This window comes from Centroberyx affinis, unplaced genomic scaffold (assembly GCF_046629955.1).
Source record: "Centroberyx affinis isolate AG114_WGS23_722 - 3 ecotype Tasmania unplaced genomic scaffold, CSIRO-AGI_Caff_v1 ptg001323l_1, whole genome shotgun sequence".
Taxonomy (NCBI): domain Eukaryota; kingdom Metazoa; phylum Chordata; class Actinopteri; order Beryciformes; family Berycidae; genus Centroberyx; species Centroberyx affinis.
This window is the reverse complement of record NW_027279824.1, coordinates 22,072-46,277: the sequence shown is the minus strand read 5'-3', so window position 1 is coordinate 46,277 and position 24,206 is coordinate 22,072. Positions and strand designations below refer to the sequence as shown.

General features: G+C 45.3%; 1 protein-coding gene across 1 annotated transcript; it reads left to right on the top strand.

Moving 5' to 3' along the window:
- On the top strand, nt 1-24,087 carry gnb1l (guanine nucleotide binding protein (G protein), beta polypeptide 1-like). The gene is made up of 7 exons (XM_071525672.1): nt 1-53; nt 6,443-6,607; nt 7,196-7,321; nt 7,861-8,023; nt 10,996-11,088; nt 16,919-17,134; nt 22,966-24,087. The coding sequence occupies exons 2-7, from the start codon at nt 6,498-6,500 to the stop codon at nt 23,242-23,244; spliced, it is 987 nt and encodes a 328-aa protein (XP_071381773.1). The 5' UTR covers nt 1-53; nt 6,443-6,497; the 3' UTR covers nt 23,245-24,087.
- The last annotated feature ends 119 nt before the right edge of the window (nt 24,088-24,206 follow it).

The following is a 24,206-nucleotide window of genomic DNA, read 5'->3' as shown; positions in this document are numbered from 1 at the left end:
AGCTGGTGCAGCTTTCCTGACAACTGTCAAAACACCGATGTCTCACTCAAATGGTATTTTGTGAAGTTTTGTAAACGCTTTCGTTTTACCATAGTCACTGTTCTTTACTCAGTCAGCGCCTCATACTGGAGGAATGGACTGTGTTGTTTGGTAGGTAATGTTGCTAGCTTGTTGCTACATGCCAGAGACTTGGAGTATGTAAGTCAAGTGCTTGTAGATGTGCTTTATTTTTACCTTTTCTCTTTTTGAGACCAATATTTGAGGCAATGCCAAAGGTTCAGACTCGTAAGAAATGGACACCGGTATAAATACAACGTAGCCTACAACGTAGCCCAACCAAGTAAAGTAGGCTAAGTGAGAGACTGAGAGACCTCCTCATCAGACATTCAGCAATACACAGGATCTGTTGCCAAAGGGACTTTGATGTAGCCTCGATAACGGTCCGTTCTCTCTTGTATGGAGAGAACAGGTCGCCAACCTCCATTCAAAAAGCTGGTAATTTATATCTGCCGTGCTTATCGGCAAACATACATACCTCGTAGACCATCATTTAAAACTTTTTCTGTATCATTTGGAGCCACCTCGCATTTCGGCATACAGCCAATACAACAGCCAGCATTTTATGTCAGTAAAATGTAAAAGCTTTATAACTGGTTCACCTGTTATTCCTTCATAGTCTCCCTCCCACAAAATATATACAGTATTGTGGAGAAGTAGTGAACAGTGTGAACCAAAAAAAAGTTGAAATTTGACTGAATTGTGCTGCTTGTTGGATCAGGGGTATGACGACTCTCACAATTAAACGTTATGTTCTTTGATGTATCTTTTCCGAATAGCAAGGCAACATTAAATGGCAGATTTTTAAATGGAGTTTGGTGTGACCCTTCTTTCCATAGATGAGAGCATGGAACGTCTTGGGGCGAGCTCTGATGCAACTATCCCTAGTTTGGTTGCAATTTTGAATGAAAGGGGTGTGTGGGTGAGCTGAGACTCTAAGTCTGATCTAATTGCATTCTACTTAGTTGTCACTAGTTGTGAAATTGATCATAGAGCTCCCATATTCAGCTAGTAGTATCTGTCAGGATAATGCTGCACACGTCAGACAATTGTAATGGTTTTGCTTTTATTCAAGTTGCTTATATATAAATGCTTGACATCACTTTTGGTGGGTACTGGCCCCTCTCTAGAAGCTGTTTAGAGTCCAACATCATTCATCACTCAGTCTCCCTTAAGTCATCACTCACCACACCCCTGAAGATGACTAAGTGTAGCATCTGTAAGGAGTGTTATCAGTGTGTGCTTCCCCCTGTTGCATGTTGTCTTATTGGGATTACAGCACAGCAAACATCTGCTTGTTTTCATATCTTGGCTGCAAGCACAGCGAAATCCCCATAGCTCTGGAGGCGGTCACACCCGAGATGTCTGGTGATGTACGATGACACTACAGCTGTCAAACCTCTTGTGTCCCTTTATCCTCTAGTGTCCAGGTAAATGACCCCATGGAGGAAATAGGTGATAATGCAAACAGATAAGGTCCCCGGTACCTGTTGACCACAGTCAAGACCTCCTAAATCAGGACCCTCTGACACAGTGCTCCATCAGTGCCTGCCTCAGTGACACCCACAAGGCATTGAGCCCTTATCTGCAATGGCCCCTGCTTAGCATTCACGCCATTGACGCGAACAATGCCGCCTCTTCCCGCTCACTGCAGCTGTGAGTGACAGTGGGTGTTGGCGCACTTGTGTCTGACTTCAGCCTCTATCTGACGCTGGGCTGTTTATCCAACCCAGATACCCCCACCAAGACACAATAAAGGGTGTGTGTCTTCCTCGCCACTTCCTGCGCTGTTTGTCTAACTGGACTTTTATAATGGACCTGGCTCTCCATTTGGGACGTCGGTTTCCTCCTCAGAAGGATCGGTATTAGCGGGGGCAGGGTCAGGGCAGAAAGGCTGACTAATGGCTGCAGAGCCAGCTCACCACCCACCCATCCACCCGCCCAGAGAGGTGGAAGTACCCCTTGGAAAGACGGTGAAAAGCAGGGAAACAGCAGATAAGGCCATTGCCTCTGATAAAAAAAACAGAATGACTAATGGCTGTGGTATGATGTGGCAGCAAAGGAGGGATTAGGCTACTTTCTCTGAAACATTCAGTCACAAAGTTTTTTTTTACTTTGTTGGCGAAGCTGCATGAGTAAAATGCTATTCTGGACTGATAGGTTATAGACTGGGCCTAACTTTCCACTGGTAGGCCTATCTAGAATGCCTGCTTTTGAGTTATGTGTAAGCTGCTTTCAGTTTTTCATCACGCAGCTCAAATCTCATATTTGACGACGATGATATCAGAACAGGGGATCTCGGGATCCCATGCCTCCATAATGGCTCCTGTGAAGCTGGGGCATTATACAGCTTCTATAATAAACCCTCCCTGTGATCAGTATATCCCTCCCTCCCCGCTCTTATTTATGAATGGCAGAATATGACAAGGGGGCAGCTCAGGTGGGTAGCTGCCGATCACATGATACCAGCTCCAAAGAGTCCAGGCCAGGAATGTGGACAGGACTCCCCCCCCCCCCCCCCCTCCAAAAAAAAACTTTGAAGCCCCATATCATAACGAACGGTCTCCCAATCCCCTCCCTACCCGAAGCCTCATATGTGCGGCGATGCTGAGGTGGGAGGGGGGGGGGCACAGATAGTGGCTGCGTTTGATCTGAAGGTCGCCAGCCCCTTGCTGGTGTTGAGAGATCCTTGGCGGACGAGGCTGGCTCTTATTTAATAACATGAAGGGGAAGCGGACCTCTCTCTCATAATTAGGCCTAATTACCCAGTAGGTGTGGACAGACGGCCCAAGAAGAGACAAACTGCCTTTATCCACGGACTTAGAGTCAGATTACCCAGAGCTGTCTTATCTGTTACGGGGCCAGCAGGAGCCTCAATCCTCCTCTCTTGCCTCTTCCCACTGGCTCCCAGACCCGGCTCAGGTATATTAATCAGTCAGTCTGATTTATTATGCCCCGTCCACGACACACTGATTTAATTAGGCCCCAGCTAGTTACCCCGTTCTGTACTTTCTGAGATTTTTCCCGTGGACATGTTTAATAAGAGCACTGGAGTAATTGTGCGGCCCAGAAGGCCAGGCTGCACCGCAAAATTCACTGACCTGCCGGGTTTGTGGTTATCTATTGCTCAATCACTTTATGAAAGCTACTTAGGTTTATTAAAACTGATGGGAGGCAGAGGAGTTTTGGAAATCCGGAGAGAGAACACGTTTTTTGTTCATCCACGGAAAAGTCCTTGAGGATCCTTTGACCACTGATCAGCGAGATACCTTTGCATGGACTGGAGCTGTGTTTTGATGTGAAACATATGAGTTTGACAAGTGGCAGGCTGGTTTGTTTGCTCGGCCGCCTCTCTGGGTTAGCTCGAAACAATTGAAGGGTCCTCGCAAATAGCTCTGAGTGACATCCTGCCACCGGCTTGTTTATTTGCCAACCGTTTCTCCCTCCCACGGCCGCCTGCATGTTTGTATTTGGGTTTTCGGGTGACTCGCTAGCAGCCACCACAACAGATCCATTGTTGAAGGCAGCTCAGGCACTGGAAATGCTGACGCCTGGAAAACAGGAGAAACAGTTGACTGAGGAAGTAGTGGCGGGGAAAAGTGGGCATTATAGCCGTCTATTGGATGCAGGTTTGGCGGGTCTCCCTCACTGTCCCCAACTTCCTTGTCAGTCATTGTTGCTGTTGTCTTTGATTGACACAGAGGCTCGATCGCAAGTGGAAAGTTTTAAAGCCCCTGGTCTTTAGGCAGTGAAAACAACCAGCTTCAGGCTGCTGCGTCCCTGACTCACAGGCCTGCTCTAGGAGGACAAAAAGGGAAGCTTAATCCACCTGTTATCAGGGTGAGCCTCCCCCTGTCACACACACTCACCCACACACACGCACAGGACTCTGGCCGAGGAATGCAGCCTTACCCACCCATTCACAAGAAGAGCAGCTTAACTAATAGACCCTCACAAAACACTGTTGACATTTTTCCTTTTCCATTTTCTTCATACCACATAAAAACAAGTTAGTACAGTTGTGCAAACCCCAGTGGGTTTGCTGTTGGTTTGGTCCAGAGATATACATGATACAAGGCTAAAATGGGATGTGAGTATTGTAGAATTTCCCCAATATTAGTATCTGATATTAAAAGTCACATGTTGTGTAGCATGCCAGAAATCAAACCAAATGACTTTATGTTTTTTTGCTTTTTTTTCCCCACATATGGAGAATGCTAGTTCTCACACATTTTTTGTAATGACACAAAATTGTCATTCTATATTGTGAGTATTTGATAGGAACTGTATTCATCATTGGCTGATAAAGTACTCATGTGGTATTGGCAGTAAAAAAAAACGTGTTGATGCAGTATCTAACCATAGCTTTAGGGAACATGCAAAAAAAGGTGGTAGAATACTTGGCAGAACGGAAGCTTTAATGGGAGCTGTTGTTTAGGTGAAGGTGGAAAAAGTGCTCAATAATATGCAAATATGCAGTGTTTCTGTCTGTTGTGGTATAGGGATAGCCGAGCTGGGATGACAGTGTGTCTTTGTGAGGCCTTCAGACTGTGGCGTTGTGTGCTTAATTAGGCAGGCTGGCCAGAGGTCCGTCTCTCCGCTTCACAGATTCACATGGACAATTTAACCACTAACCTCCTGAAATGAGCTGCTCCTGAATGCCTCGGGGTCCGGTTTCAGCGTCTGCCGATTGCAGGGAGCAAGGGGTTATGATAAGTAAAAGTAGGGGAAGGGGCGATTGTTTGTGTGTGTGTGTGTGTGTGTGTGTGTGTGTTAGTGTTGGGGGGTGAGGTGGGGGGTGGGGGTAGTGCTCATTAACTCAGATGACCCACCTTGAATAGGTAGCCTATACTGGCCGAGAACTGGATTCTTTACGATTAGGATAAAGTAGGCTTAAGTCTAGCCTTGTGCTTTGTTCTAAGACTTTTACTAGTAGGATTAGACCAATATTGACCTTTTATTAATATCGTATATTGGCCAGTCAGTGTCATCCACTGCCAATATGATGGAGGCTCCTCCCTGACCTCCCTTTTTTTAGATATTTCTTTCAGATGACTGACCAGAGAAATCATTCCTATGTGGTGTGGGAGGATTTTACTCAACAACTTCACGGGTGTCAGTCTGCAAAACCTGCAATGCATTTTTATTTTGTTTACACACTTTATTTACTCTTACTACCGCTACTTACTATTTAATTGTTCAGTAATATTTTTGTGAGTTCTTCATGTAAAGGTAGTAATCTATCCCATAGTTTCCCATGGCATTGAATAGGTGGTGGGTCACCCTGTCTTTAGCGACTGCCAACCCAAATAAAGGAATTTCATTAGTCTGGGTTTCAGTGTTGAGTTCTAATGTCATGAGGGTCTGAATGCTGTTTCAGAGGCTTTCCACTCAGCCAAGAATAAAATTCTTGGGGAAACACTGAATCCTTGTAATATCGGCGCAAAATATTAGCTATCGGCAGCTTCAGTTTCGGCCTGCCAAAACCTGTGGCGGTCTAACCCTGCTGTGAAGCCAATCACCGAGAGCCACTCACGTGTGATCTTGCCGTGATTTGACGTTGACGCATCATTTCCTCTCGGCATACCTGCGGTCGGTTGGGTTTCCTCGGCTGCCCGGCCTACAAACGACATAAAAGCCTGAGCTGCTGCCTCTGCCTCTGGGACAACGGCTGTTGATCACAAGAGGAGTGAGAAGCCTGAATCTCTGTCTGTTTACTGTAATTAAGCTGTCAGAGGCTGTGATTTATGACGTATTGAGTAAGAGAGGTGTTATCACGTAGCCTAGAAGGAGGAAGATGTAGAGAGAGCTCCTGCACCCAACAGCCACAGGCTTGTAGCTACTAACAATAGAGAAAATACAGACACTGCATTAAACACGCCTGTCTGATTGCTGTGTCGAATAGAAAAGGCTTGGAGGCGAAAACAAATCACTCTCCGACAATCAGTCTTTGCTCATTGTTTTTACATAAACAAATTGGAATGACTAGGTTTCTAAGGATTTGGAGTGTTAGGCCCAGACTTATGTTTTTATCCATCTCACGTTCTCATATTCCATTTCATAACAGGAGTCAACTGAATCAACCCGATCTGGATGGAACCGTTTTCATTTTTCATCGTATGCTGAAATGGCATACGAGTCAGTCTCCAATCTGCCGTTTTTGTTAGAGAAACTACATTTTGCAGTGTTGTGAACATTCCCAGTGATTGAAGTCAGTCACAAAATGAACTCATTTCTCATTTCTTCCAAACTGTGATCCCCCCCCAACACCACAAATGTAAACCCAACAAGGTTTCACTTAACTCCCTCGCCTCAAAAACACCAGCTTACGTTTAATGGACATCTTTGAAGCTCGGTTCATTTCTGGGGTTGTTTTCTCTTCCAGAGGGTGAGGTGATTTGGGTTTGCGGCCTCCGCTGCATCCGTACAGTGATCCGGTGATGTCTCGTCCCGCTCCGTCCCCCATCTACACCCTGAGGGGGGCCGGCGGGCCCCTCAACACCCTCCACTTCAGCTGCCGTGGAGGGGACCCCCCCCTCCTGTTCTCCGGGTGAGCCATTCATCACAACATATCTCCATGTTTTGTCTCTTTGTCTTCCTCAAACAGTCTAGAATGTTTTCATTTATCTATGAAAACGCCCCCTCTTCCTTTTGCAAGTAAGCCTGAGGAACTTAGGCTAGCAGAAACAGCATTCCTGCGGTTTTATTGTTCTTTAGCATTCATCTAATTGACCCATCTGTCATTGTATTGTCTGTAAAGCACTTTGTCACTTTGTTTTGTTTTGATATATTATTATTAGTAGTAGTCGTCATAGAAGTATTAAGTCATCCCCCACACTGAAGTGATAGGGCGACTATGGATCCATCGCTCACTAGCCACACACAATATCTCGGACACCGCTGATTGAATTTTAACGAATCTTTGGGGAATGATGCATCTCACCACTGCGTTCCAGAATTTTCAAAATAACACCAATTAGCCCAAGAGGGGCGCTACAGTTACAGGACAAATCCAGGTGACATTTGTTACTGATTGTCCCGGGGGGTGGATGTCGGGGACGTTTACTTTTACCTTGTATTGTTATTAATAATTCATTATAAATCCTTCCGAAATCAGCCTTGTTGTTGTGTTGTGCAGGTCAGGTACGGGTGCCATCCATATCTGGAACCTGAACACCAGGAGGGCTGAGAAGGTTTTAGAAGGCCACTCTGGTAACTCGGTCATCTGGATCAGCACACTGCAGTCGACAAACGCCCTCATCAGGTCGGTCTGACGCTTCTCTGGGTCTTGCCTTCCTGGTGGGGATGCTGTATTCTGTTTAGCTATCCGCAACAGAAGCCCATGCATTACTGTGCAAAATATAAACAAGAATTGGAGAACGTTGTCACTGCTGGAGCTCAATGTGTCTGTTAGCAACTTTGTAAACGGTGCCTGTTGAAATATAATATGTTAGTATGTGCTCCAGCTTAAAACGTTTTTAGAAACATGCATTTTTTTTTTTGGTTAGATTAAATTTTAATGACCACTCTTAGAAATTGGGTCATTGCAGCAATGAATAATAGGATACAGCAAAGAACCAATAGGACATAAATAAGAATACAGAGCAAATGGAGGGTATTAAGCATAACATAGCCGATCATAAAAAATACATGGATGAAAAAATTTGAAAATATATGCATTTATAGCATGCACACAGGGTGCCATACCAAGACGGCAGTAGCAGATGCTGAGATGAGCAAAAATGAGGAATACATTTTTCCCTTTAAATGATTTTTCTTTGTTTCTCCCTGTTGGTGGAGCAGTCAGGGGCGGGACATGCGGGTCTGTCAGTGGGATCTGAGTGAGGGTCGTGGCGAGGTGACGGACTCTGTGTGGACCGGCAGCGTCGGCTTCTGTCAGTGCTCCCTGCTGGAGACGAGCCCTGGGACCCGGCTACTGGCCTACCCTGGACAGCAGACCGAGGAGGTCAGACTTCAGGACTCTTTGACTGTTTTCATGCCCAAAAATTCCCAAAAAATTCAAAGCATTCAATAGGTAATTCAGCGGTAAAGCCTCTGAAACTGCATTTAGACCCAGTTGGGGGATTTGAACCAGCAACCTTCCAGTCACAAGCCCACATCTCTAACTTTTAAGTCAATGCTTTGGATGAAAGTGTCCACTAAATGGCACTTATGTTCAAGATCAGAAAACATCCTTGAAATTACTGGCAGGTGGGTGGTGAGCGGGTTAACTGGTTAAACAGTCTCACTTGAGGATAAAAATAACGCCAACCTGCACAAACCTGACCTGACGTGCCATAGCCAGTCTGCTGGATTGGCTTTCAGCGTCCGTGCATATTTGTGGCTTTTAGTAGCCTAAGTAACTGGAAAATTGGAAGTCCCACACCATGGACTGTTTCACCTACATCGAAGTTGGCACTGCTTTCATCTTTCTCTTCCACCATACTGCTGTGATCCTGTGCATCTATTCTGATCCACTCATGTGTAATGGCTTGAATTTAATCATATGGCCTATGACATAGTTGTTATTGAGCGTCAGTGAATGTGATGTGAGTCAACATGATATGTGAGCATGCACTTTGCAGCCAGGAACTGTCAAACAACAATCTTAAACGGCGTCATTAACAAAGCCGCTTTCATGTCATAAGGCAACCTGCGCATTAGAAGGATGGACTCCAGGGTGGGAATTTAACACTAGCCACCAGCCAAATGCAGGTTAATTTTGGCGGTGGCTCACATGCCACGTGAATGCTTTTATCCAAAGCACCTTGTCTCTACTCTATGTGTGCCCCCATTCTTTGCATGGGTAAGAAAGTCAGTTGATTATGCTACCAGACATTTTGGAAGGCAACAAACAAGCTGTTTTTTCTTCTAAAAAGCACTTTGACAAGTAAAATAGTTAAAATGGCTACTAGATTTTGGAATGAAACCCACTTTTTGGAATGAAAGCCCACTTTGACTGGTGGTTTAAAAAGTTAATTTCCAGGCCTGATAGTACAGTAGACTGTGCTCTGGAATGAGGTCATATTTGTGTGTGCACATTACAGTATGTGTCTCTTAGCAAATGTGTGTTCACCCACATGGTGTAACGTTTGGTGTGGGGTTTTGTGTAGGGCCAGTCTGTGTGCGGCGAGGCGGGACGGGGAGGGGGCCGGCCAGCGATTCAGCCACCTCTTATTGCCTCCAGATTCATGTTACTCACTCCGCTGTGGAGGAGCCACACTTGAAAGGGACAGAGCAGTCACCTGATCCAGCCAAACGTGCCTCCGCTAACTCCAGTCTACAAGGCCAGGCATCGGGGCGCCTGCGATTCCCACCACCTCAATAATGCCATTGTCCCAACAGGCAGGCCGACAGACAGACAGAAACACGCACACACACCCAGTCCGCAGCTGATTTTGTCATTTTGTCTCCCCACCCCATTCCACTGAGATCACTGGTCGAGGCAGATGCTTATCACGTATCCACAAATTAAACACTCACACAAATAAATTCCCCCAGAAAACATACGCATGCACAGCAGTGTGGTTTAGCTCCATAGGCAGTAGTTAATAGGTACGTAACACAGACTAATAATTTCCTGCTCAGCTGTTTCAGGCGGTTTTACTGTTTACTGCTCGCAATGAGACTCCTGCCAGCGGATTGCTGCCATAGCAGAAACATTAATTAATAGTGTTGGTGTTTTATTTACGGGCAGTGCGATGCCACACAAGAACAGCCCAGCACCTGAGGCACAGGCAGCTCCTTAAAGGCCCTCTTTGTCAGGCGAGCGGAGGTAAACATGCAGGACAGATGTGGCGTAGCGCTAAAATACAGATCGCTCCCTTAAAGGGATGTTTAATCTGAGGCCTAATGAGGATGAATATGCGGATCATCAGCAACGGAGGAAGTCGGCGGAATGAGTTTTGGTGCTGCGGCGATGTCCGTACGCACGCACACACACGCACGCACGCACTTGATCGCAGGGCTTCATTAGGCTGTGTGTATTTTATCAGAATCAGTGCCAACGCGTGCAGGAAAACACCATTCATGTCGCGGGGTCAGGCTTTAGCAGGATTTATTATAGACAGCGGGGCGGCTGCTCTGCCCTGATGGATGGTACTGTACCGCCGGTGGGAGGCACTCTGAACTGCCGAGGCCCTGACCCACAATGACAGATTCAGGCTGCGGCTTTATTAGTCGAATTCAAAAGGCAAACAAATCACGACTTGGCCGACAGCTTACAGTTACGTGATATTTTTGTGTGTATGTAGCCGGGCCTCAATAATGATAATACATGAATGAAAACACTACACAAGGAAATAACAGGCAAATTCATCAACAAATAAAAGGAGTAAAACCATTTTGTATAAAAGGCTGTCTGCAAAAATGTGTCAAGAAGTGATTTAACAGGTGACAAAGATTTTTACCAGCCGCAGCTCCATAGGCAGCGACCTTCCAAAGTCTAGGCGGCCAAGATGGCAAAGGCCTGGTCATCTTTGGTTTTTAGTTTAAGCAGGACAGCACCAGATTGTCAGTTAGGCGATTTTAGCATGGCATAAGTATGTAAGTAACCTAACTTAAAGCTGCACTGGGGAGTTTCGCATGTTGACGCCCCAAATGGCAACGAGAGGTAAGATATTCAGGTAATGTGACGTCAGTAAATTCCACACTCCTCGGAACGAAAATTCTTCCTCCAGCTTTCTCTGGACGGAGAGCTCACTTTGATACTTTAGTATTTTGCTCAGAAGTTTCTATTTATCGCCTCCTGTGTGGCAAGAAGTGAACATACCTGCCACCAAAATGATAATGAAAATAATTTGGGCAAATGGGGCGAATCTATGGTGCCTCAAATAGTGAAGTATAGATGAGGAAGTGGTGTTGCAGCACCACTTGGTCATTTAGGCTGATTTTTGCTTAGTGCCGCTTTAAAGTTTAATTGTCTTGTCTCCTCCGCAGATCAAGATCATTGAGCTGCCCAGTAAGGCCCCGGTTTGCAGCCTGATACCAGATGCTAAGCTTGGGATGGTCATGTGTATCAAACTGTGGCAGGTAAGCACAAGGCAATCCTCTCACATGTATCATTTTAACAGCAAATGTTGCTATGGTTTCACACTTCACCTTAAACTGCAATACCCATGAGTCCCGACACGCCAAGTTCAGCGAGTTCCCTTCAGCGACCAGCATCAAAAGCAGTCAAATCCCTTCCGTCTCTTTCTTCCTCCTTGTAAATGTTACCATTTCTATATTTACCAGCTATAAACTGATTGGCCAGCAGCCCACAACAAGACGCAATAATAGATAAGTCAACAAATATGCACGCGGAAGACATGCCACGTGATTTATAGCCCACCAACTCATCCTGGGCCATTTTTCCCAAGCGTTTCTTCTCAGCTGGCAGCGAGTCCCAACACTGTAATTAGAGCGTTTGGAAGGGCCGGGGGTTCACAGCCATATATCAGCCTGCAGCTGTACATCCATTCTGAGCCGCGCCGGAGTTCGCTCTCTGTTTTGTAAATGCTGCCGAAAGTTTTATTTTCCACCCATTAACGAGACCCTGTAATTATTTTCATGCTTAATTATTAACTCTTTCTCGAGGGGTTGGAGTCGGGGGGAGGGGCGGAGCGCGTTTTTTTGCTCATGCGAGACTTAAACAAATTGCGGGTGGTTTGGATCCGTTTGCTGGGCCGTGCAGTTTGGTGGCAACAGGAATCAAAACACAACCTGTAGTTATTTATGCCGGTGGCAATCGGGGAGGCTGAACCCGCACACATCAATGCAATTTTGCAATACTGTTCAGAATAATTTTAATCGGCAAGTACAAAAGCCATACAGGTGACATTAACGCAGAGCCATGTTGACAAGTTACAGAGCCTCGCAGTACACACTGACACCGTGTTTGTGTTTTTCTTTTGATTTCAAAGCTTCACCCACCGTTTCCTTTCATCGTCTGATTTATGAACCAATGCAGTTTCAGCGTTGACTGCCAGGAAACATAATTATCAATTATATAATATCAGTGTAATACAGCGCAGGCAGCTGTCTGACTTCAAAGCCGAAGGGCCCAGGTGATTCTAAATCATTCCAGGCTGATTCCTTTCAAGGCTGAGGCATGTTCATCTGTTACTGTCACCGAGCGACTCGGAAAGTCCATGCAGCGGGGAAAGACCGCAAACCCACACGCACACGCACACACACACACACACACACACCTACAGGCAATGTTGAAAACACTGGCCACACATTCTGTCAATCAATCATTGGAGAAGAAAAAGCTCATCTTGTCTTTCACATCAACTCCTCATGTGCTACCCACTGTTTCCTTAACCTCACACGCCGGGAGGCGGCCGCTGACATAGTCATTCTCTCTCTCTCTCTCTCTCTCTCTCTCTCTCTCTCTCTCTCTCTCACACACACGCTAACACACCAGGAAGAAGCCACTGACACAGCTATCTTTTTTTCTCTCTCTGTTGCTCTCTCTCGCTCTTCCTCCCGCCATCCCTCCCTCCTTCCACCCCTTGAGACGAGAAGTGATTATCCTCCATTATTTCTAAGACAGACCTACCAACAGATTTATTGTCATCCTTTAAGCCCTCTATGCTCGAGTTTTTGGGCAAGATTAAATGCCATGGTTAAACTGCAGTTTCTTCTCAGTTCAGCCTCCCTTCAACAAAATCCCACCCAGCACTTTTCCACAGTTCAAGCTCTCAGCTCCATCCAGAAGGTGACTGAGCTCACTATCTGATCTCTCCGAATCTGATTGGCTGTGGAGCGGTGAGTGCTACAGCGGGCGTGGAGGAAGAAAGTGCCTCCATATGTGGGTTTGTCCTGTGCGGGGATGTCGGGCTCGGCCAGAGGGACAGTAGTGATGTATGATGTGCAAGGCTTTTAACGTGAACAGAGGCTGGCGGGGAAAAGGAAATGTTCCTATACAGATATCCATCACTCTCAGCTCATCACCTCGCCGCCTCGCGGCCATGACATCATGGCGGACCGGGGCGAAAACCGGGGGACGCGATTGGTTCCTTATGTGCAGCAGTGCCTGCCTGGGCCACATCAGCAAACAGGGCTCTTGGTCTCTTGGCTGTTCCTGGTTTTGGAGGGACTTCCCACATGATCAACAAGTGACATAGAGGTGTTTGCTGCTAATACACAGTGAAAATCAGTACGTCACACCTGGTGATCACTGGAGACTACCAATACCAATATCAATAGCTGATATTTTGTGCCATCAAATAAAAAATGTTTTTTTTAGTGTTCTTGTTAGTTTTGGAAAGCCTCTGAAACAACATTTAGACCATGACCGGACACTAAAACTCTCCCGTTGAAACACAGGATGATGATGATGATACTGATACTAATACTACTAATAATAATTAAACTTGTGTGAAATCCGATCAAAATGTTGCATTAGAATCAGTTCAGGTTAAGGGCTTCCCATGAACGACCAACGACCAGTGTAGTACTGATTAAATATAGAATAAATATGTTGTCAGACTGCATCATATCAGAGGTGGATGACATTGACTGGCCGATATCGAAGTTTTAATAAAAGGCTAATATTGGATTGATATACTGACATTGGCATTGTATTGGCAAACCAATACATCAGTCTAACCCCACTGGCAGCATGCATAACATTTAATAATAATAATAACAATACATTATATTTGTATAGCGCTTTTCTAGATACTTAAGACGCATTACATAGTAAACAAGATACAAAACACATAACAGACAATATCAGTGAATAAGAGAATAGAACATATCAAATAGGGGGAAAGAGAAGAAAATAAAAGACCAAGTGGCCAAAAGAAAGTTAGAGATTAAAAGCAGTTTTGAAAAGGTGTGTTTTTACTCACAATCTTTGGCTTTAATGTTATTGATGATGATTAACAAAGGCTCTTATTCAGCCAGTGACAATTAGCTGTGTTGTATATGAACAATGTGGCTCTTATTAAATGGTCTTATACCACTAATCGGTCAAATGTATCAGTCTCTGTTACCATTTCCCTAATGAGACTCTGGAAGTAGTATTGAGAGATTCTGATGCCAGAGAGGACAGTAGCTCAGTGGGTTAAGACATACACCACATTCTTGTGACATTGTGAGTCAAATCCAATTCATGAAGAGCTTATAAAATAATCATAACGATTACAAGAGAAACTACCAGAATGACAGTGCCTTGCTCAAAATAAGGCAAGTTGTCAACATACGTTATGCAGTTTCACTAGAACTACTTTTCTGTCATTCGTGTTCATTACCCTCCACTGTATACCATAAAAGCAATCTTCAATCAGAAGCTGGTGTGGTGATGAACAGGTTGGACACTGACCAGTGCTGTAGAAGACCCAACCACACCTCTCTCTCTCTCTCTCTCTCTCTCTCTCTCGGCCTTGCCTCTTCCTCCAGCCTCCATCCATCTGTCTTTCCAGCTGCTCTGGAGTGATGAATCTCCTCCCGAGGCCCCGGCCCCACTCCAGCAGAGAGCCCTCTTGTAGAAGGGCCTGTGGAGGATATAATGAATTAGGTGTCTACCCAGGGTTCCCTGACCTCCGACCCATGACATCATCAATCAAGGAGGTCCTACACTTAAGTGAAGTGCAAAGGGCCACGGCGGGCCCCCAGCCTGGAACTCTTAGCCCAGGCCCTGCCGGCAAGCAGGGGCCACTGATTTTCACTTGTTTTTATTTGTTTTCATAATCCCTTAGTGTTCGTCCTCGCTGACGTGTTTGGAAGGAATACACGGCTCTGTCTATAATTTGTTTAAAGCTGGAAAAAGAGAAATATATATATAGCGTTAAGTGAGAAGAGGACTTGAAGATGGATGAAAAAATGGCAGCCTTGGCCCCCTCGCACATATGGAAAGAATTTCTCTTCCTCCTCACTGCTGCCTATGCAGGGCACACTGCTATTGCTGGGGGCCTGTCGGCAATTTAGAGCAAAGGCACAAAGAGTCGGTACAACAATGTACATCTGTCTTTTGTGCTCTGTCTTTTAAGATTGTAAAAGCTTTAATCATCATTTGCATAACTTCCCAGGCAGAGGTGGATGTGAAGGGGGCGTGTTTTAGGCAACAAGAGGCGTGGTCTTTTACATACTCAGAGAGGGGAATGGTGGGACTTTGGAATGGTGGGACTTTGGGAGGGAGGGAGGGAGGAAGGCAAGGGGGATTGCAGTCTTCTCTTTTTGTAAATTTCCCTAGCCCTCCCTCCCTATTTCTCTCTATCCTTCCCTTCTTCCCTTGCCTCCCTCAGTCCCTCCTTCCCTCCAGCGGTGCCATGATATATGAAGCCCCCTGCTTTTATCAGCTCACCTTTATGTTCTCATTCACCGAAGTGATTTACAAGCTCACTGTATTCCTCCGCGCAGCTCCTCTGCCCGGCCGATAACACACACTCCTTCCTCCAGAGACAGCCAGTAAGCAGATACTGAGAGGTTATCTGGGACTCCCAACAGAGGGCATATAGTCCACAGACAGGGTGTCAGACAAGGCTTTGTGGGTGACATAGGTCATAGGTGACTCTTTTATGGGCGATGTTGTCAGCAGGTCATCTGTGTCACCAGGAAATATTCATTACACAATGTTGTCATGTCTGCATACTAGTGAATTAGCGGTTAGTACATATACAGCATTGCATCAGAACACACTGATGATGGTGTAGTCTAAAACTTCTTTGTTCTTGCTCGATTTTGGAGGGTTTTGTCATCATAGCACTTTATGTGTTCAACTTTTTTTCTAGTTTTTACATCATATCCTCTGTGTGGTCATTCTTTTTTAACTCCTATACTGCTTCCTTTTCCCTTTTTATATGCATACAAGTACATTTATGCTCAGTATGTGCTTTGCGGTGTTTGCTCTATATTTTTGTAACAGCGGTGGTTGAGGGCAGTTTAGGTGTTGGTTGAGTGTCCATGCTTGTGTTTGTACCATGTTTCATTTATGATGCAGTTTGCAGCATTAAAACTGTTCTCATTTGAAAGATTTACAATGCACCATTTGTAAACACTGGGTCTGTACTAGTATTTTGAGATGAAAATGAAAGTCTTTTGTGCGTTGTATGTGTGTATACAAGTTTGTTTGTCTGAGCATGTGTGTGTGTTGTGCTGTATTGTGCAGTGTTGTATATTTGCTATGCATGCATTTGCCCCTATATATACGGTATGTATTCTGCAATGCACTGTAATTCATACTTTGCCCATTTTTTTCATTTATTTTAAGGTAAAACTTTAATGATCCCTGTGGGGAAATTTGGATGTTGCAGCAGCAATAGTAATGGGATACAGCAGAAGAAAATTAAATATAAATAAGAGTATAGCAAATGGGATTTATTTAAACAAAATATATGAAAAAAAGAACTACAGTACTATGAGAGATGTGCAAAATAATAGCAGTAGAACATACATACAAGTGAATGAAAAATGTGTACAGTATAAAATATACAAAATTGTATGATACAGAAGTAAAAATACAATAAATATAGGTTAATGAAATTGTATAGATTAAATGCAAAGAGTAAACCAAGTCTTTAGAGGGACAGTGTTGTTTTGGCAGTGTGTTAGTCCACTGTATTTCTCAGTGGCAGCAGCGAGGCCTGTGGCTCGGCGATACAGATGAGGAGCAAAGTGACGAGTGCTGTAATGGAGTGCTAGGAGGAGGGAGCGGCAGGCTGACGAATGGAGCCCACAGCGTCTCTCCTGGTGTCGGCGGGAGCTTCCAGGATGATAACCTCTGCTCTGCTCTTCTAGCACAGCGCAGCGGTTTCTGTGGCTTTTACTGCAAAGCTCTCATCTCACATCGTACCCCCACTTCTCTCTTTCCCTCTCGTTTTCCATCTTTTCCAACTCCCCTCCTTCCTTCCCTCTGTTCCCTCCCTTCCAGCCAGACTCGGGTCCCGGACCGCTCCTGTTGGCCGGCTACGAGGACGGCTCCCTGCTGCTCTGGGATGTATCCCAGAGGTCCACGCTGAGCCAGGCGGTCGCCCACCCTGAACCTGTCATGTGCCTGACCTTTGACCCCAAGCGTATGAGGGGCATCTCAGGCTCCTCGGAGAAGAACCTCTTCCCCTGGATGCTGGACGGACAGAACAACCTGCAGGTCAGCAGATGAGGGGCGTAGGTTAGCAGGGTGGCCTAGAGGAGTTAAGAAAACTGTCCTGTAACCAAAAAGGTTTATAATTAAAAATCAACGCATTTCATTTGCATCAGGGTTGCAGGATTGCATGCATTGTCGACAATAAATATATTCCATGACTTTACATGAATTAAATGGCCCTGTGAGCCCACTATTTTAAAGAGGCTAAGCCTCTGATGTGTTACTTTTCTCCTATATGCATCAACAAGTTTCTCTCATCCCAAGAGGAGGCAATTTAAATTTGCTTAGAAACTGAAGAGTGGCTTTTAAGAGCTTTCCGTTTTAAAGGTCTTTACCCAAATGGAATGATTGAGGAATTTAATTAATCTGTCTGTAAAATGTTAAAACCCTCTGGGGCCTCATACACCAGTAGACAGCATTTGTTTTTTTTTTAAATACTGGGGAATGATTGTTAAGTGGGCCCTGATGCGGCCATTTTGGATGTCATGGAATATATTTATTGTAAACTATGCATGCAAACCCTGTATGCCTGACAAAGGCTATCTTCTTAATATTAAAGCATGGTCAATAATTCTCCAACAGTAGCAGAATTATTTCAATCTGTTGTTTCATTTTGATTTATGCACCTTGGAGGAGCTACAAGTTTGCAAGGTTTTTTTTTTGCCCATAACTAAAAAGGTCACAAGTTCAATCCCTGCAACAGCCAATGTGTTGTCCATGTGTCCTATCGAAATGTCCTTGATCAAGCCCCCGAACCCCCTACCTGCTCACTTATTGTCGCACAAGGCGCTCTGGTTAAGAGTGTCAGCTAATGCCTAAAAATGCAAAAATATTAAAAGAGGAGAAGAGGGTTGCTTCTCTCTCCAGGCTCTCTGGGAAAACATTGGGGGCCAAAGAGGAAAGAGGCTCAGCAGGGCTCCAGGGCCATAAATCAGCTGCTGGTTACACAGCGTTGGCAGGGCCAGGGCCAAGGGCCGGGCCGTCACTCCAGAGCCCAACCACCCACACACACACTGACATGTAGTCACACATTAGGCCTGGGTAGTATGATCAAAATACCATCCGATATAGTCCTGGAAAATATATCACAACATTTTTCTTATTTGTGACAATATAATGATGTTTGCCCTTAGTTGTGTTTTCCAATAAATATCACACAATCATTAACGCATGACTTTAAGATGCCAGCCAATGCACTCACACAGGTTCATCCTCTGTCAATATGGTTTACTCTTTACATTGGGATAGGAAAGAGACATAAATTATTATATTTATCGCTTAAAGAAATTAAAGCAATAAAACACTGTTGACAGCGATAATGTAAAGGCGCATACTTTGTGGATCCATGCCACCATACCTTGAAAACACGGTGTACTGTCTTGTCCTATCATGTATAACTACACATACACACTTTGGGAGTGCTCCAAAATCTACACTAAAGCCGGTGCCAGAGCATCTTCTACCATCTTCTCTACTCTGACTGCTGTGGTGATTCAGACCAAAAAGAGATCACATCAGCTTTGTACCATAATTCATCTTGCATAACAGCCAACGCATCAGAGTCGCAACGCCTCATTTGATGCTATATTTTCTGTTGATTTCATGAGCAAAAGGGAATGGCCCCATATTTCAGCCAGCCCCCATGAATCACAGCAGAGGGGAACCTGAGGCTGATATAGTACACTCCTGCAGTGGGAAGGGGTATTATTCTTTCCGAGGCTTTTTACAAATGAATGCTTGAATTAGAAATATTTGCAAAGCCCTGGTTTTTTCACCCTGAAAATGCGTCTAGAAAAACACTGGGAAGGATTTGATTCAATATACCAAAAACAGGAGGAGAGTGGTTATTTGGTTTATTTTGCTCAAGCAACAAAATATTGATTCAGCATGTAATCCAGGATGAAGATGACAGGAAAAAAGCACAAGGAGGGGGAAAGGATCCAGCAGGGGCTTTTAAATTATCCCGAAGTGCAGCTCAGTGTGACGTCCAGACAGCTATCCCCGGTTCTTCCCACAAAAGTATTTTTGTGTGGCAGTAGCGAGGGGGGGACCTGCCGGGCAGCGGCCCCCGGGCCCCGGGTCCTGACGGACGACCCGCGAGAGGTAATAAAAATATCAAAACCTCGGAGGCCCCTTAGCCAAACAAAAAACACATCTGCAGTAAAGGGAACAGTAGTTCACAGTGGGAGGCTGCAATAAAGGCTGAGGAGGCCGTAAGTGCCACAGCATCCCACTTCCCACAAATCAACCCCGCACCACCACCCAGTGTAGTGGAACAAGCCGGCAGGTCAGAGGGATGTTGCTATTTGGGAGCTGGAGGGGAAACTGAATGTGACACAACACAGCGTGGTTATGATTTAGTGGAGGTGAAGTGAGCTTATCAAGCCCAGATAAGGACAGATAGCCTCAGGAATGAAGGTTAATGTATTACACATGGCTCCCAGAGGCCTTTATCTGCTCGCGATGAGCTTTGGAGACCCGGCTGGCTTGGTATCTGTTCCTAGTAATGATGCATCATCTATTCAGCTTTTTTTTTTCCCCCTCTCCTTCTAGAATGCATTTTTGGTGAATGTGTCAGGGTGAGAGTATGAGGGTGTGGCCGTTCAGGTTTACAAGCTTTTAAGCCAGGTGGACATATATTTAGGCGGCTACTCAAATGTATTGACAAGTGCAGTGACGGGTTCCTCCAGAGTATGGAGAAAGAGAGTGAAGTGGAGAGTCGGAGAAAGAAAAAGTGGCTATAGACAGAGGAAGATTATCAGCGTAAATCAGGCATGGCTGACAGCGAGCTATTTCTGAGACTGATGACAGTTCCCTATAGGTGGGGCTCCTGATCCTCATCTTCACCAGAATGTGAAAACATTCCCACTGTCTCCCCCCGGTCACCCGCATGGTATCTTCCGTGGAACAGGAATTCCTTCACCCCTCAACCAGTTTGGATGTGACGTGACCAATAAGTCAGTCCGGATCAGGCCCAACCACTGTCTGCAGCAACACTGATGTATGTCTTCAGTCACAGCTCTTCTGATGCATGGGCCGGCTGTCATAGAAATCATGGCTCTTTTGAGTTTATTTTCCCCCCCTCTTTCTGAATGGGACTGCTCACCTGTTTGACACGTCCATCTCCTGTCAGCCAGCGCCAAGCTCTGACAGGCCAGGTGACAAAAGGCTGTAATCTCCCCGTTGCTGAGTGTGATTCAGGGTCGGGGTGTGTCAGAAATACCTGCGAAAATCCTTCCAGCCGCTAGGCTCGAGTGAGTGAGCGATGATGGGACGTTTCAATAGATCAGCGTGAACGCCAAGATCGGTGCCAAGACCGAGGGGAAAGAGGGAGAGAAAAGGAGAGTGAAACTTGAATGAGATCTGCCAAGTGGACGCTCCTTTTGAACGTCTTTTCTGTCGGCAAGATGCTACAAAAGAGGATCTTGAAGTGTGAGTTTGTATTGGAGCCGCTGTAGCCCACAGAAAGTCTTGTGGCCCAGCTGCTGAGCAGAGCTGATAGCCTCCTGACAGCTGAGAAAACTGGCATTCAGACAGCAGGCCTGCTGTGTGTGTGTGTGTGCGTGTGTGTGTGTGCGTGTGTGCGTGCATGCTGTAACGCAGGCCAGGAAGGAGTGTTCAAACAAAAAAATGAATGATGAGGCCCAAAGAAGGATTCCATCTATGATGAGAGTTTGATAGTGAGGGAGCAAGGGAAAGAAAAATGGGGCGTCAAGGAAAGTGAGCCAAGACTCCCAGGTTAGAACTAATGGATTTCATTAGGAATTGAGCCCTGGCTAATGGCACTGCTAGAAGATCCGTAGTGTTTCCTCTGTATTCATTCAACAGTGGTGTGGCACCACAGCAAGAACAACATCACCACTGCTGGAGAACACAAAATTAAAATGCCACTATAACTTAGCCAAATACCCTTTTAAAGGACAAACAAGCATAATCGTAACATTGAGAAATTATATTTTGTATTATGATACAGTATCCAAAGAACAAAATGTTTAGCACCGCAACCCTGACCAAAACTGGCTGTGTGACTAAAACAAAGATTACCATCAAGCATCACTGCTACTGCTACATAAAATCACAGAGGAAACCCTGTTCACTGTTGTCACTGCAGGAAGTGTCTGGTGGAGGAGCCAGGCTATAAGTGCAAATCAGGACCATCCATTTAAAGTGGTAGCTGAAGACAACCCTGCAGCCATTTCCTCACGACTTTTTCTCTCTGCCTTCTCAGACTGGAGAAAGTAAAAACAATTAGCGAGCCGGCCATACTGAATGACTATTACTACATCATTAGCCGTTTACTGCTTACGATTGACCCCTTAATGAAATAAATGCCTTTTCCTGACACAAACTATGGGAAGCAAAACAAACAAAAATAGACACTTAAACCCATCATTATCAGGCCTGTAATGCAAACCAGATGGAGTGAAGTTGGGGCATACCAACTTCTTGAGGTAATAACAGGGCTCCAAACAATCTTTCACCCCCCAGGGTCCTTTGTAGCGTTGTATCTGGCTTGTTTGGTCTAACCAGCCCCACGCTGTTTCGCACTATTGGTACCAGCGATGATGGGTTGATTAACTCGCAAAAAGTTCCATTAATAAAAAAAAAAAATCACACCACTGCCTGTTCTGAGTTTAGCTTTCTTGCTCCGTTTTGATCAATGACATTCCTCCCTGCTCTCCTTCTCCCATTGCATTCCACTTTATCCACTCGGGCTTGGAGTACCTGGCTTATATCTTCCACATGCAGCCTGTGGATGGTTCCAGCCCGGAACAGGAGCACGCAGATAAATTCTCCAGCGTCTCCTCCCGCTCAGGGCCATTAGTCTCCCTGGACACAGCTTATGAAGTCAATTTTACGCTGTCCAGTTTGATTTCAGCTCCCAGAGCCAGATGTTTGTGTCCTATTTACCGACGCAGCGGAGATCCCCAACCCGCAGGAAGAGCACGTTCGCTCCCCAGGAATGTCCGCCACAGCAGGCCTTTTAGATAGCGATCTTAGCCGCCATTCATTACAATATGTCAGAATGTTGCCCCTTTACAGAGATTGATACAGTCCTAGGGACACTGTAGATCACAGGGAGAGGGAGCTGTGGCTAATCTTTAGCAGGCAGCCGTTACAACAGTGTATTTATCGGGTCTCTTCTCCCGCTGACCAGACCTTTCAGTGCGAATGTAATTCATCAGAGGTGCTTAAAGCAACAACGCCTCTGCAAACAAGCATTTCAGCGAGATGGTCTCTCTCTTTCTCGCGCAATGTGACAAAGGTAACTCAAGCCCCGTCGCGCCTCCAGAATACGCCTCTTTAACTCCAAACCAAATAGTGGGACGCCGAGAGATTTGCCCGCGGCCCTCGTGCCGTAATGTTTTATGGCCGATGATTGAGTCCCAGGAGTCGACTCGGCCAGGTTCAACAGACATCCAGCCCTCCGCTCCGACCTCAATCATCAGATCAGCTGATAGTCTTTCCCTGTTGCTGTTTGTGTTGGACACGCTTTCCTAGACGGCAATGATTAAGTAACTTGCTGACCTAATTGGTTTGTCAGACAATTGTTTTTTGGTATTAGGAATAGATATCTCTGGCAGTAACAACAAAGAAACTGCTGATCATCGTCCTCATGTTTTGCTATGCAAGATTTTAGTTGGCCTTTGGGTAGTAGCCTTAGAAACTGCATTCTTGCACTGAACTGTATTTATCTGCACTGTGACAGCCGTGAGTGTGCGAAAGGCATTTAATACATGTGCAAGTGTCTCTGCATGCATGTTGTATGCATGGTTGTAAGCTGCAAGCACCTCTAAAGACTCTCAGCCTCCTCTCTGTCTGTGGTTCTTCAGCTCCAGGACCCCGTTTCACTGGTCAACCCTGGGGTTTCCCAGCTGTCTATCCGGGGGGACGGTAAGCTCGTGGCATCGGCGGGTTGGGACCACAGGGTGCGGGTGTTCGGCTGGAAGAAGCTGCGGCCGCTGGCGGTACTGCAGCACCACACCGACATGGTGCTCAGCGTGGCCTTCTCAGACCACCAGGACCCCAGACGCAGGCTGCTGGCCGCCGGATCCAAGGACCAGCGCATCAGCCTCTGGTCCATATACAACGAAGGAGCTGACACTGGTTGAGCTAAAGAATTCTGTGTGGATATTTGTACACTCTTTATTGATACTTTCTTAGAGAGTCTTGCCCTCATCTGTATTGATGTTGGTGTGGCGCTAATCTGGAATAGGCAGGAGCACTGGATTGGTCTCTGGATAAATGGATTCTTTATATTTTGTACAGGAACATTTGTCTCACTTGATATAGTGAGTTTTCAGTGATTGTGAATATGCAAGAGGAACTGAACGTAAAGTCCTGAAGTAGGACTTTGGCTCCGCTTGGAAGAACTGCATTCCAGATCAAGGCCTTATCCACAATGGACAAAAAAATCTGGCAGTGTTTATTTTCTCATGATTTAATATTTTGATTTTTGTATACTCTTTCTTTAGCTGTTAAGCCAGTCCAAATAGCTGAGCTCGTTCAAATAATTAGGTACCAGCTAACTTTTGCCTCCCACTGTTTGCCAAAGCCTGATGCTCTGTGCAGCTATATTATTGTGTTGCCTTATCTGGCAGGAGATTTGCTCCAGTGGACTTGAATTTGAGGTACAAGTCGCACCTGAGTGGCTGTGTAATCCAGCGTTGTTATTTTAGCAGGCCTTAGTTTAACACGGGCCCTCCAGTCTGACCTGAGTTGTATTTGTCAAACAAGGTTAATCACAGCAGGAGCATAGAGAACACAGAGCTGTTGGTTTAGTAGAGCTGCTGATCAACAATGGCCCTCCACAACCAACATTGTCTGTTTATGAACTGTTGCCAGGTTTCTCTTAACAAATGTTGCCTCTTTGCAAAGTAAAAAAGATGAATATGCCATATATAAAATTCAAAAACAGTAACTGTCAAGTAATAATTTTAGAAATTAAAAATGTATAGGCTATAATTTATGTATATCTTTTGATAAAAGGAAAATTCAACATTTGGGCTATTGCAACTGTCTTGCATTAACTTCTACATTTACTTCACATGCAACGCCAAATACAGATGTCCTT

Coding starts and splice junctions, on each gene's coding strand:
- gnb1l (XM_071525672.1), top strand. CDS start 6,498: ATGTCTCGTCCCGCTCCGTCCCCCATCTACACCCTGAGGGGGGCCGGC. Junction 6,608..7,195: donor CCCCCCCTCCTGTTCTCCGG/GTGAGCCATTCA, acceptor TGTGTTGTGCAG/GTCAGGTACGGGTGCCATCC. Junction 8,024..10,995: donor CTGGACAGCAGACCGAGGAG/GTCAGACTTCAG, acceptor TCTCCTCCGCAG/ATCAAGATCATTGAGCTGCC.